General features: G+C 42.6%; 1 protein-coding gene across 1 annotated transcript in view; it reads left to right on the top strand.

The window, feature by feature from the left end:
• ADARB2 (adenosine deaminase RNA specific B2 (inactive)) overlaps nt 1-12,748 on the top strand; it is a 183,289-nt gene that overhangs the window by 138,006 nt on the left and 32,535 nt on the right. Inside the window, exon 7 of the mRNA XM_040968291.1 lies at nt 4,095-4,263. Coding sequence (XP_040824225.1) covers nt 4,095-4,263 — 169 coding nt within the window. The remainder of the gene's footprint in view (nt 1-4,094; nt 4,264-12,748) is intronic.

Here is a 12,748-nt window from a genome sequence, read left to right as displayed (position 1 = left end):
ATCGTAGCACTGGAAGGCCCATGGGAGAACTGAGTCTAACTTGGAATTTCCAGGAGCAAATGTCTGACTCCAGACCAGCTGCTAAGTGACTGCCTTCCTCTAGGGACCTTTCTGGCCACACAGCTGTTCTGACAGCTCTAAAGGTTTCATGAGTCCCTTGAGCTCCCTAAGTCAATGTCTGCTGACTTTTTAATTCCCTAAAGACCAACATCTAAGATATCATATCACAGCACTACTGTTACCATAGAATTCCACTTCCCTAGTTTGTGGCTTGGGAAATTCCATATTCCTGTTTTATTTTTTCCCCACAAAACATTCCTCTGTATAGCTCACAAATTATCCGTTTCTGGAGTCTTCATATTGCATATCAGTGCAAACTGACACAAGATATTTGGGGAGATATGTTGTCTGCAAGCTTAGACCTGTATTACATTCCATTTCTTCCATGCTTAGTTTGTCTATGAAGGCCTCTTGGGAATTTTTGCAAGTTCAAATTCTTACCACATGCTCCTTGGCCAAGATTCTGATGCATTTGCCAAGGAGGAGTGTCCAAACATGGGTAAGTTCTGAACATTGGCCATGGTTTGAGCCACTAGATTTAAACTCTCTTAGATCACGTCCTGTCAAAATTAGATACTTATTTCCTTGCTGGGTTAACAGAGAGGTCTTCAGGATGATTTGGTAGAATATCTTCAAAGACCAGGTAGTGCACTTTGTCAGAACTTTGGAGTGGGAAGTCAGAAAAGAGTTTGACTAGCATACTGCATGCACTACAAAGGGAAGGTTCTTTCAGAAACAGGTGCTGCACACTCAGGACTCTGAGCTGACCCAGGTCTCCACCCGAGAGCCACGAAGCTCACTACAGACTGCTGGAGGATGACTCCACTTCTTCAGAGGCCCTGGGAGTACTGAGTTAGAATTAAGAATGTTTTAATAAAAGCTGAGGTGTAAAAGAATAAAGTTATAGAGCCATTCACTTTAACTACTTCTGTCTTCCTTCCAAACCAAAATACCAAACTTTTACTGCAAATTCCTTTCTCCTAAATGCTTTTTAAATGCTAAAATTTACTTCTTAATATGATTTTCCAAGAATTTAACAGAGTAGTTAAATTGCCCAATGTATCTTCCACAGGAAGACAGGAAAAACAGCAGGACAATGGCATATATGTATCTAGAACTTTATGCTAAGTCCTTAGTACATTTTTGGAAACCAGTTTCATGTATTGTATAAAAGAGCATTCTAAGAAATCGTATGAAAATTCTATAGGAAATCAAGGAACATAAGGCACAATTCCTTTTATTTCTGTGTTCAGATTTCATAATGTAAATTACAAAAACATGCAGAGTATGACAATATCCAGAGATTGTGGGATAGTGAATTTTAATGGCCCTTATTCAACATGGTCACTGTCATCAACATTCTCACCATCAAAATCTGAGGCAAAGGTCACCTACATGGCTAAAACTGGGGAATGCTAAAGACTGTAATGTTGATGTGAATTGTAGATTGCTTTACAGATGCACATTCTTGGATACACCTTTTGAATACAGACTATCAAAGCTAATTTGATGTTTATATATATTTGCTTCCTTTCCTTTACCTTGGAGATAGTTTCTAACTTCCATGTTTGTCTCTTTCTTCTATCATTGTAGCACCCGTGTGTCATTCTTAAATAAATCTGAATTCCCTAGAAGGTGGATTTCTTTAACTGTCACGTATTGTCATCTTTTTAGTATGGTCCCCTAAAAGTAAAATCCTCTGGAACACATTTATAAAATACCTTACTACTTTGGCTGTACCTTGACATCAATCTCGAAAGATAAATTTTTTATCTTAGTAAATGCTATAACAAAGGATCTGAAGCTTTGCAATGTCAGACCTGACTAGAAAGTTCTAATGGATTTTGGAGTATTTGTGTATACACTGCAGGTGGGATTTTAAAATTTCATATTTCCACCATCTCTGGCACACTATAAATCCACTAGCAGTTAAGTTCAGTTTTCTGCAATTGCTGGCTGGATTGGCATTTCATTCTACTTGAAGTGGCATCTTCAACTTCCTCCTGCCTATTGCAATTAGCCAAGCAAGAACCAGAGAAAATAGGCTCTACAAGATCACTCACACTCAGAGTCTCCCTGGGAGCGATCACGCTCATCAGAACGGGGGCTGGAGAAGGTCACCTGAGATACAGCACTTTCAAAAATAAATACTCTCAGAAGCATCTCATACACCTGGCTCTTCAGGCAAAATCAACCCAGCCTAAAAACTATGAATTAACTCCTGGAAACAAGTTATTAAGGCAAATTAGCCCTCTTTGTGTCACAGCATTAACACATGACAAAGTCAGCATTTCCTGGAAAGTAGTTGTGCACAAAGGGAATAAGAATGTAGAAAGGTCTTAAAATAACATGGACAACTTTTGAGGTCTGGAAAATAATGAAATAGCTTGAAGTGCTAGGGAAATATAGGACATTATAATTGATGGGCATTAAAGAGGCCACAAATATCATATTCCCTGAGAAAATTTTCCCAAATGGAAGAATAAAGTTTCTAACACCATGGAAACTGTTAGGTGTGCTGGCTGCTCCACCATTCCAATGCTACTAGTTACAAGAAAGTTTATAATAAAGGGACTCCCCCTCCACCACCAGCATAGGATAAAAGATTTTATTTAAAGCAGATTTACTCATATGCTTTTGAGTCATGTGAACTTTTTTTTAATTTTCATTTTACAACCATCGCAATCGCCACCAACATTAGCATCATTGCTGCTGCTGTCATCCCATCTCCATCACCCTATCTCCATCACTGCCATCAGGTTATTGTCAGAACCATCCTGTTGTCACTCTACAAAGTTCACTCACACCTAGTGTCATCCTCAGCATTATCGTCATCACCACCATCACTAGCCATCACCATCCCATCCACAACCAGCATCCTCACAAGCATCACCGTTGTCATCTGACTCCTAGTATCATTAAAGTTGCAAAGAAGAGAACCACATTCTACCTGGCAGAGGGCAGACACTTGATGGTTGTGCCAAACAGAATTGGTCCATCCCATTGGCTCTCCCTTCTGCGGATGACTCATAAGCCTAAGGGAAGTCTCACACAGCATTGATTGGTTGTAGGATGGAAAAGGTCTCTGACAACTCTCAAAGTCTACTTATATTACTCAACAAAAAATAAATGCTATGCAGATTGTTGCCTTATTGAAGGAAACATGATGGGGGAAAGTTTGTAAATGTTCAGAACAGTTGTAATTTTCCTAATTATTTCCTTTTTTAAATATATTCTGTTTTATTTGAAAGATGGAGTGAAAAAGAGAGGGGAAAGGAGATGGAGCAAGAAAGACAAAGAGACAAAGAGAAAGAGAGAGATCTTTTATTCTGTTTCCCTCCCCCAAATGGCTCCAATGGCTGAGCCAGAGTCAAGGTGAATCCAGGAGCCCTGCACTCTATCCATGTCTCCCACATGGATAATAGAGACCCAAATACTTAGGACTTCTCCCACTGCTTTCCCTGGCCTGTAAGAAAGAGGTTGGACCAGATACAGAACAACTCGAACTTGAACCAGGTTCCAAAAGGAAAATTAAGTTGACTGCATAAACCAATCGGCTGCAAAATGCAGCCCCCTTAATATTTTCAAGCCATAGTGGGTTAAATCCGTGGATAGCAAGATCTGACTACAATTTTTTGCATGTAAAAATTGTATCTACAGAACTCAGTGTCCATAAAGCGAGTGCATCCATGTTCCTTTCTTTCTGAACCTCCCCCCAGAGCTGCTTTTGCACATCAGCAGCTGAGGTTGGTAGTGGTGACAGCAACAACATGGCCCACAAAGTCTGGTCTTTTCTAGGAACGTGAGCCAACCCATGGTCATAGTTTTGCTCTAGAGTCCAGCTCTAAACCCTGCTGAGTTAGTGAAATCCTCTCCCCATAAACACACACACACATCCCAAGTGTGTCTTCTCACACCCAGAGCCCTCTACAGCATCTCCCTTCCCCTTCTTTCTTGCCTCATGTAATCGCAGCCCCTCCGGTGTCTCTGAAGCAGCATCTTTACCTCCTCTCTCACTGCCCTTTCTTTTCTAGTGAACAGCAGCAAACACATCGTCAGGAAGTTCCGCGGGCACCTGCGCACCAAGATCGAATCTGGGGAAGGGACGGTCCCTGTGAGGAGCCCCATCGCAGTGCAGACCTGGGACGGCATCCTGCTGGGGGAGCAGCTGGTCACGATGTCCTGCACAGACAAGATCGCCAGGTAACAGCCTCCACTCACCAAACTGCAACAAACTCAACTGCAACCCACAGCCTGGACAGCCAAAGCCACGGGCTCTACTGCATATCCTAACCCTGAGTAAGAGCAGAGGTTTAGCACTCAGCTGCCTCTCTCCAATAGCCATTTGTTCATGTTGAGTCCCAGCTGGCTGAGATAGAGAGACAAGCCTTCAGAGAGCAAACTTCCAAGCAAGATTCAGGTTGTTGTGTGAACTGACAATGCCTGGCTTCCCTGAGCGGTAAGTATGATCACTGTCAGGGAATGACCACCCCACAACATCTCCTGGGTTCCGCACACTCCCTGGCTACAAGTCCCCTGCCCCGTGCTTGCCTTCTCACCCTCAGAGCTTGCAGGCCTTCCCTTGTCACTAAAACATGATAAAGGCCTGAGGAGAAGCCATCATGGTCAGCCAAGTGGCTGCCCCCACTGCGGAGAGCAGGACACAAAGGGGTGGAGGTGGGGGAAGAAGCCAGCCTGAGGCCAGAGAGAGGGAGACATCAGCCAGAGTCCGGCAAGCACAGAGTGGAGGGGAGGGGTCTGTATCACCCCTCATGGAGGGGCCTGGCCAAGGGCATACTTCACACCGGATCCTGTGGGCAAGGGGGTTTGCCAAGCCTCCTGGTGGCCTCTGTGAGACCTCCCGGGCTAGCAAGCACAGAAAACATGAGCCCCATGAGAACAGGGATTCTGAGTTCTCATGGGAAATTACCAAATGGCTACAGGAAAAAATAGTGTCATTTACTTGGCTGACTTTGATTGCCCCTGGCTGCTCAGAGCCCCCAGACAGCCTGACGACAATAAATCAAAGCCCTGATTTTTTTATCAAAGGGAACAGCCCCTGGTCGTCAAAGAGCTCATCTTTCAGAAGAAAATGCATTCCTCCTTTGTAAGATTTTCATCTATGCATGAAGTTTTTTATATATATAAAAATGTGTCAATTTTCACTTTAACAGAAATTCTCTTGGTACCCTCGCAGAGCACTAGGCTTCTAAATTAACTCTCTGACTCCCCAGGAAAAAAAAAAGATACGAAGAAAATTAATGCTACAGAATTGAGAGTCTGTTGTCTCTAGGATCTAAGACATCAATAGAGGATATATTGAACTAGGGCAGCAGAACCTTCATTGTATTTGTGGTTCATGACCAGCCAAGCCCCAAAACCAGGCTTGCCTCTCTTGAACAAAATACCCTTGAGATCCAAGGACCCACTTTGCACCCTTTCCAGAGGATTTCCAACAGTGCCCTGTATTAAGACGGGTACTAGACGACTTCCAGCCAAAAAAAAAAAAAAAGGCAGAAGTGTGGAAACATCCTAATGACAGTGGAGCTGCTGGGCTGGAGTGAGAACTTGCTGGAGTCACTCAGGAAATAACCTACAAGTGCCGGATGGGTTAGGGCACTAAGTCCTCTTCGTTCAGCAATAAGTCTGTGCACTGAGTGTGCTAAAAGATGGAGGAGCATAAAGGAGAGGAAGGACATAACTGAAAGACTTGAAGGTATTCCCTTCCTTTTACCTAATAGCTCAAAGCCCACCTCACTGTTTTTCTCTTCTATCTCCTTCTGTTATTTCTCTTCCTCTTTGTCATTCCTTCTCCATTCCTCCTCCTCTCTCTGTCTCACTGTCTTTTCTGTGTCTCTGTGACTCTCTCTCTCCTCCACCTCCTCCACTCCCTCAAATCCTCCCCCCGCCAACACACACACACACAACCTTCATCTTCCTCCTTGGCTTGATTCCACTCAGATACCCTCGGCTGATAGACTTCCTGCCTCGTTCTCATCACCCTCTTTCCCTCCCAAGGAGAGCCTGTATCTGCTAGGATCTCAGCCACAGCTGCAGAAACATCTCCTGCACCAAAATTGCAGGGTTTTGTTTGCATAATGTTTGTTTCTGCCTCTGAGCTCTGACCTTCAAGGGATCCTTGGTGCCCCTTGATTCTCATGGTATCTGTCACAGTGAGATGCACGTGAAAGCCCTTGATCAACTAGTGCTGGTTGATAACGGTGATGAGAACAGCGCAACACTGACCACAATAATGACAGAAGTAATACGACCAGCTCTGAGCAGGCCTGTCTGGGTCCAGCAAAAACATTTGCCATTGAAACACATCCTTTGGCATGGAAAGTCTTGTGCATCCGCCACAATCAGACCCTGAGCATAAGATAAGGGTGTTAATGCTAAGGCGTGAGTTGTTTCAGAATGGAGCCACACTTGCCATTTGTGAAGAGGAACATATGTTATATTAATGATTCCAAACCATGAGCATCTGTAACATACGTTACTTTCACAAAGGCTTCACATAGAGACCATCTGATAATATATGTGTTCATCTGTTTTCTTTTCTGTATAAAAGCAAAAATTAGACCTAAGTCTTAATATTCAAAATAAAGGACCCTTTGTTCACACTGAATTGAATGATAAATTGAGGTGAATGAAAGCTCAGGAATTAATGATGCCCTGACTCTGCAGAGGGTAGGAGTCTGAGGACACATATACAAGTCACACCTACAACCTGATGGGGGGACACACTCAGCTTGGAAGCTATACAGGGGTAGGTGTATGGACCAGCAGTTAAGATGCCCTTTGATATACTGCATCTGATGTCAGAGTGCCTAGGTTCAGTCCCAATTCTTTGCTCAATTCCAGCTTTGCTAAGGTGCACCTGTCAGAGAGACAGAGCATCTCTTAAGTACTTCACCTACTGGCACTTACAGGGAAGTTTTGAACTGAATTCCAATCTCCTAGCCTTGGCCTGGCCCAGCCCCAACTATTACAAACATTTGGAGAGCAAGCTAGTGCATGGAAAGATGGGACATTTTCTCTCTCTTTCCCTTTTTCTCATTGTGTGTGTGTGTGTGTGTGTGTGTGTGTGTGTGTGCATCTCAAATAAATAAATTAAAATAAAAATTATAATATGTAATACATTGTACCTGGCACAGTATCATGCTGAAACTAACTTGGCCTTTAACAGGTGATGGATGGTTTTCAAGTCATTTTAAAGATCAATTGTTGATCACAGTCATAACTAAAAATTAAATTTCATAAATGTAGCTAAATAAATCACGTTAAACAAAGGCAACAAATTTTCAAAACTCACAACTTCCAAATTATCTTAATATCATTTACCCTCTAGAAGTTATTTATACCCATTTTACATATCAGTAGAAACATTAAAAGATGCTGTGCTGTTTTCTCAATATTTTTATCTCCTCCCTAATTTGTGTTCAATGACTTCATATCAGTAGATTGAAATTGACTATTGTGATAGTATTTACACCATGGAAATTGGGAAGAGCTTCACATGCACTGTTTTGAGACCTGATTGCTACCAGCATACACTATTAAATAAGTATAATGAAAGTATTAAGCAAGTGTAGAAACAGTTTCCATAGTCTAGAAACAGCCTACTTGAGGCTGGCCACACTATCTAATGTCTGTACCTGGGAGAGCCTCATTCTTCCCTCCCACTGAACTCTAAGCTTGCATCTGGGGAACCATGTCTTACTCTGTGCAAGATGTTCAGTGCTTGGAGAGTCAGAACCTACATATATACCATAAGCACAAAGAATGATGGTACAGAATGCAGGTGGTTACGTGGGAGAGGAGCAGAGAATAAATCCAGGAGAACTTGAATGGTAGCCTGAGGTGACAGTAGCATTGAGATCTCCATGTAGCCTGTGTTTGAGCTCTTGATCAAGCTAAAAGGGAGTTTAGAACTGGGTAGAAACGTCAGCACAGAACAGTGAGTCCTATGACCACATTTGTCCAACTCATCAATGCATGAATGAGCACTACTGAGACATCCTGAAAAGACATTCCATCACCATTGGGAGGCCCAAGGAGAAACAAAAGGCTATTTCTGACTCAATCAACCTTTCCAGTAGAGTATATGCATTAGACCACTTTTTCACCAGTACCAGTGCTGCACATTCAGTGTTCCATACATATTCATACTGACTAAATAAATGAAAGAAAACTACTGTGAAAACTAAAATATTAATTGACTGCAATCTCTCCAATACCACCACAGATGACTTTAGAAAGATAAAAATATTGTCTTCTGCCAACCCCCCAAAGCTGTGTGTGTCTCATTAAAGGTTTGTCTTCCTCATTTGCCAAGGTTTTTTACTTTTGTTACCTATAAATTTGTTTAACTAACAAAATCTCCTGATTTTCTTTCTGAGAGAATCATGCTTATTGCCTATAGCCATAGATATTTAATCATTTAGAAAATTCTCTATTAACAGTTGCAAACTTTTATAAAACAAAGTGAAAGAAATGTTCAATTGACTCTTTTCATTGTCTACTTGATACAACTTTTATGTGTTAAAATAATACAAATGAATAGAACTGTATATTTAATTAAGGTAGGGAAAGTACATTACTGAACAAATCTACTCTTTTTAACCAATTCCAGTTGATATCAAAGAAAAAGGAACTATAGCCCATTTATCAAAAGATCTTAACAAATAAGAAGCTACATTAGTTCTCACCTCCAGATCAAAAGTATCTGAGTGTCGCCTTTTGGATCAATAACGCCCAAGTAATAATATTCTTAGGTAACAACAGACATTGTTCTGAGAACAGAATTCCATGAATAACAATGATTTCATGTTACAGTGTCAGTGGTCAGATTGCTTTACAGCAAAATATGAAAGCTTGTTACAGAAAGCTTGAAATTTTTACAGTGATTTAAAATAAACCATGAAACATTGAAAAAAAAAACCATATCATTCCCATGTCCTTCGTGCATGGACTCCAGGCTTTTTCTAGAACCCCTATGCTAACTATCACGTACACTGCAGCGGTGACAACGTGAAGACAGTGATAGTGGGGGAGAGATGCAACTGGTCTAGTCAGTAAAGGCACCTGTGCTTATCCAGATTTTCTCTCCAGGGCTTAGAACCTCTTTGAAAATCATATCAATCCAGGCCCGACACGGTGGCCTAGCGGCTAAAGTCCTCTCCTTGCACCAGCCAGGATCCCATATGGGTGTCGGTTCTAATCCCAGCCACCCCGCTTCCCATCCAGCTCCCTGCTTGTGGCCTGGAAAACCGGTTGAGGACTGCCCAAAACCTTGGAACCTTATACCCATGTGGGAGACCTGAAAGAAGCTCCTGGCTTCAGAGTGGCCGTTGCAGCTGCTTGGGGAGTAAATCAGTAGATGGAAGATCTTCCTCTCTGTCTCTCCTCATCTCTATCTATCTGACTTTCCAGTAAAATTAAATAAATCTTTACTTTAAAAAATCAAATCAATCCCTTGGATGAATAGCATCATGTTTCTTTTTCACACTACTTTAGCAATTCTCAAGACATCACTTAACAATTGCATTTCTCTCCAATGTAAGTAAGACAGTCAACCTACAAACCAGGGCAGGAAGGTCCTTGGCTACCTCCCTCCAACCTCATCATTCATAAAAGCCCTGGAGCTATCACCACGCCACATTACCCATGCTGCATCCAAAACACACTCTTAGCCTTTTGAGGGATCCACAGTGCATATGGATATTCCTGCCTGTTCACAGAGCTAAGCCCACACACCCCTTCCTCCAACCCTGACTCTGAATCTGATAGTTCCGATTGTTTATCAGACACTCAACAGCCCCTGCAAAGGAAAGGGAAGGGCCATCTTCCTCTTAAAGGATGCTTCCTTTTCTGGGTACCTAATGCTTCTCTCGGGTCTCTCAAACAGATCATGTGCTCCTAGAAAACCAGAATCATTCATCCCCTCCATCTTACTGATGGCCTCTTGTTTGATATTATGTAACCACTTTAAAATATAAAGATGATCCTGGGGGGTCTGTATTGCAGCTTAGTGTGTTAAATCACTGCCTGCAACACTGGCATTCTGTATAGGCACCTGTTCATGTCCAGGCTGCTCCACTTCCCATTCAGTTCCCTGCTCATGGCCTGGGAAAACAGCAGAGGTTGCCCAAGTTCTTGAACCTCTGCACCTGCAATAGGAGACCTACCTAAATGAAGTTTCTGCTTCCTGGCTTCAGTCTGATCCAGCCCTGGTTCATTGTAACCATCTGGGGAGTGAACCAGCAGATGGAAGATCTCCCCGTCCCCTCTCTCTCTCGACCTCTGTGTGTGTGCTGTGTGTGTGTGTGTGTGTGTTGTATTCCTTCACTCTGTAACTCTGCCTTTACAATAAATAAATAAAATCCTTTCTGGGAAAAAGGAGATCCTGAAGAATATTGTCAGGTCATTGGAAGCTATAGACAGATTGGCAATATATAGTAGGAAGGGTTTTCCAATAGGGAGGTGCCTTCTTTTCCAGAAATTTTTAGAGGTCAAAAGGCACTATCTTTGCTGATCACCTGACCCTGAGGAGTTAATCGAGGGAGAGGAGAAGTCCTAATAAGAATGTGGAAGACTAGATCAGAGCTCACAATGAGGGCAGGCGGCTGCATCTGACGTAGAGTCATAACTATCCCTGACAGAGGAGCCTGTATGTGCCATCATGGATAACCCCACAACAAGGAGGCGATGGAATTCTGGGGACAGACACATGAGAACACACAAAAAGGAGAAATTCATACCTTACCACCAACCAAGGTAGAAATGGGAGTGATACTGACTTTACTCATTTGGATTTTGAAGAATCTTGGGACCAGGTAAAACCTATGCCTAAAACCCTTCATTAACATTTCTCTGTGGGGGAAAAAATGAAACAAACTACAGAAAGTTTCCTTCACTGAACAATGACCTTCAAAACCACAGATTAGGAGGCCAGCCTTATAGTCTAGCCGGGAAAGTTGCCACCTGTGATGCTGGCATCCCATCAAGGTGCTGGTTCATATTCCAGCTGTTCCACTTCCAAACATGTTCTGTGTTCACAGCCTGGAAAAAGCAGTGGGAGGTGGCCCAAGTGGATGGGCCCCTGTATCCAGGCATACCTGGATGAGGCACCTGGTTCCTGGCCTTGGCCTGGGTCCATTCTAGCCATTGCAGCCACCTGGGGATCACCTGGGAAATCAGTGGAGAGAAGATCTTTTCTTCTCTGTGTGTCTGACTCCCTATTTCTCTTGAGCTCTGTCTTTCGAATAAATCTTTAAAACGCACACACATACGTGCAAAGTAAGATTGGATAGCACACCCACCAACCAAATTGCTTCTCCATGGGACAAGGGACACATGACAACTAACGTAATGTCAAATTCCACATTCCTGTAGATGGTTTCTGCTCCAACTAACAGGCAACAATCCACAGCCCCCTGAAAGAGCAAGAAAACTAGAGGGGCACTTTTCACTTTTGTCTCTAAGAATCAAAAGTTGAGCCGCATATAAAAATCTAAATCTTCTGGAACTAATGCTCGGTTAGACATGGTTTCTAATTTTAAGCACCTGAGCTTGATTATTGATCAAAATGTGTCTTTCAACGAACAGATTAAAACTTTCTCTATGAAAATGAACTGTGAAACGTTATAGCTGCTCTCTAGAGAATCAGGCCTTGTCTGATTTCTAAACTTAGACTTCAGAGTGCAAGGAGTGTCTTCTCCTTCTGAGGATGGAGATCTATTGTCGACTTGCACAAACTCAGTGTTCCTCTCCCTCCCTCTCCCCCAGCCCGCCTGGGGAAAATCACCCAGACATTCCTCCTCCTCCTCGATTACTGGGAGTTTTTCTTACGTTGAACTTGATACCAACTCTACCGAAATCAAAAGAGAATTTTTTCACTTTTCTAACCTCAAAATAGAGGTCCTTCTAAAACAACTGGTCTTTTAAACACTCATCCCAAAATTCTCAGTATGTGTCTTAAAAAACATTTTTACTCTTTCTCTAATATAGATGGTGTGGTGGTTTTATTACAGCCTTTAAGGGGAATTTTATGTGATCCCTAGTGATAAAAGTAGTGGAGTGATCAATTCAGTAATGCTTATCAAGTATAAAAAGAGTAGCAATGAATCAAGACACTTGATCTTCTGCCACTGCTACTTCTATAACAACATCGTGAAGTGGGCCAAGTGGTAGGAATTATGGGTACCTGACACACAGCTTACACAGTACAACCCCAGGGTCCCTGCATAGACATTGTGGAGACAACACAGACTGGAAACCTGATTCCTGAAACACAATATTAGTAATACAGAAAAGTGTACAAGATATCAGAAAGCATGAGCAGAAAGCAGAAGAGCAGGTGAAGGACTGAGTAAGACACCTCCACAGGTGATTCACAGCGTGGAAATCAACTAAGCTAATACTGGGGTACCTGGAGAGCACAGTGACAAACAGGAGAACCAGCCAGGAATACACTCCCTGCAAAGCTTCAGTGTGTGGCTGCCATCCTCAGAAAAGGAATAAAGCTGCATTACTACAGGAAGTGAAGATTGCATTTTGTCCCAGGAATCAAGAAACCCAAGTAATCTTGACAAGGGGCTTGGGACTCTGAGCCCTGAGCAACAACCTAGGGCTGGCTCCTCCACAGACCCGCACACCTGGTGACTGAGAAAACACTGTATTGTCT

Source organism: Ochotona curzoniae, unplaced genomic scaffold (genome assembly GCF_017591425.1).
Source record: "Ochotona curzoniae isolate NIBS_2020 unplaced genomic scaffold, NIBS_Ocur_1.0 scaffold_4683, whole genome shotgun sequence".
NCBI classification, from domain to species: Eukaryota; Metazoa; Chordata; class Mammalia; order Lagomorpha; family Ochotonidae; genus Ochotona; species Ochotona curzoniae.
Note: the sequence above shows the minus strand (reverse complement) of the source record. Positions and strands in the feature narration are given on the sequence as shown.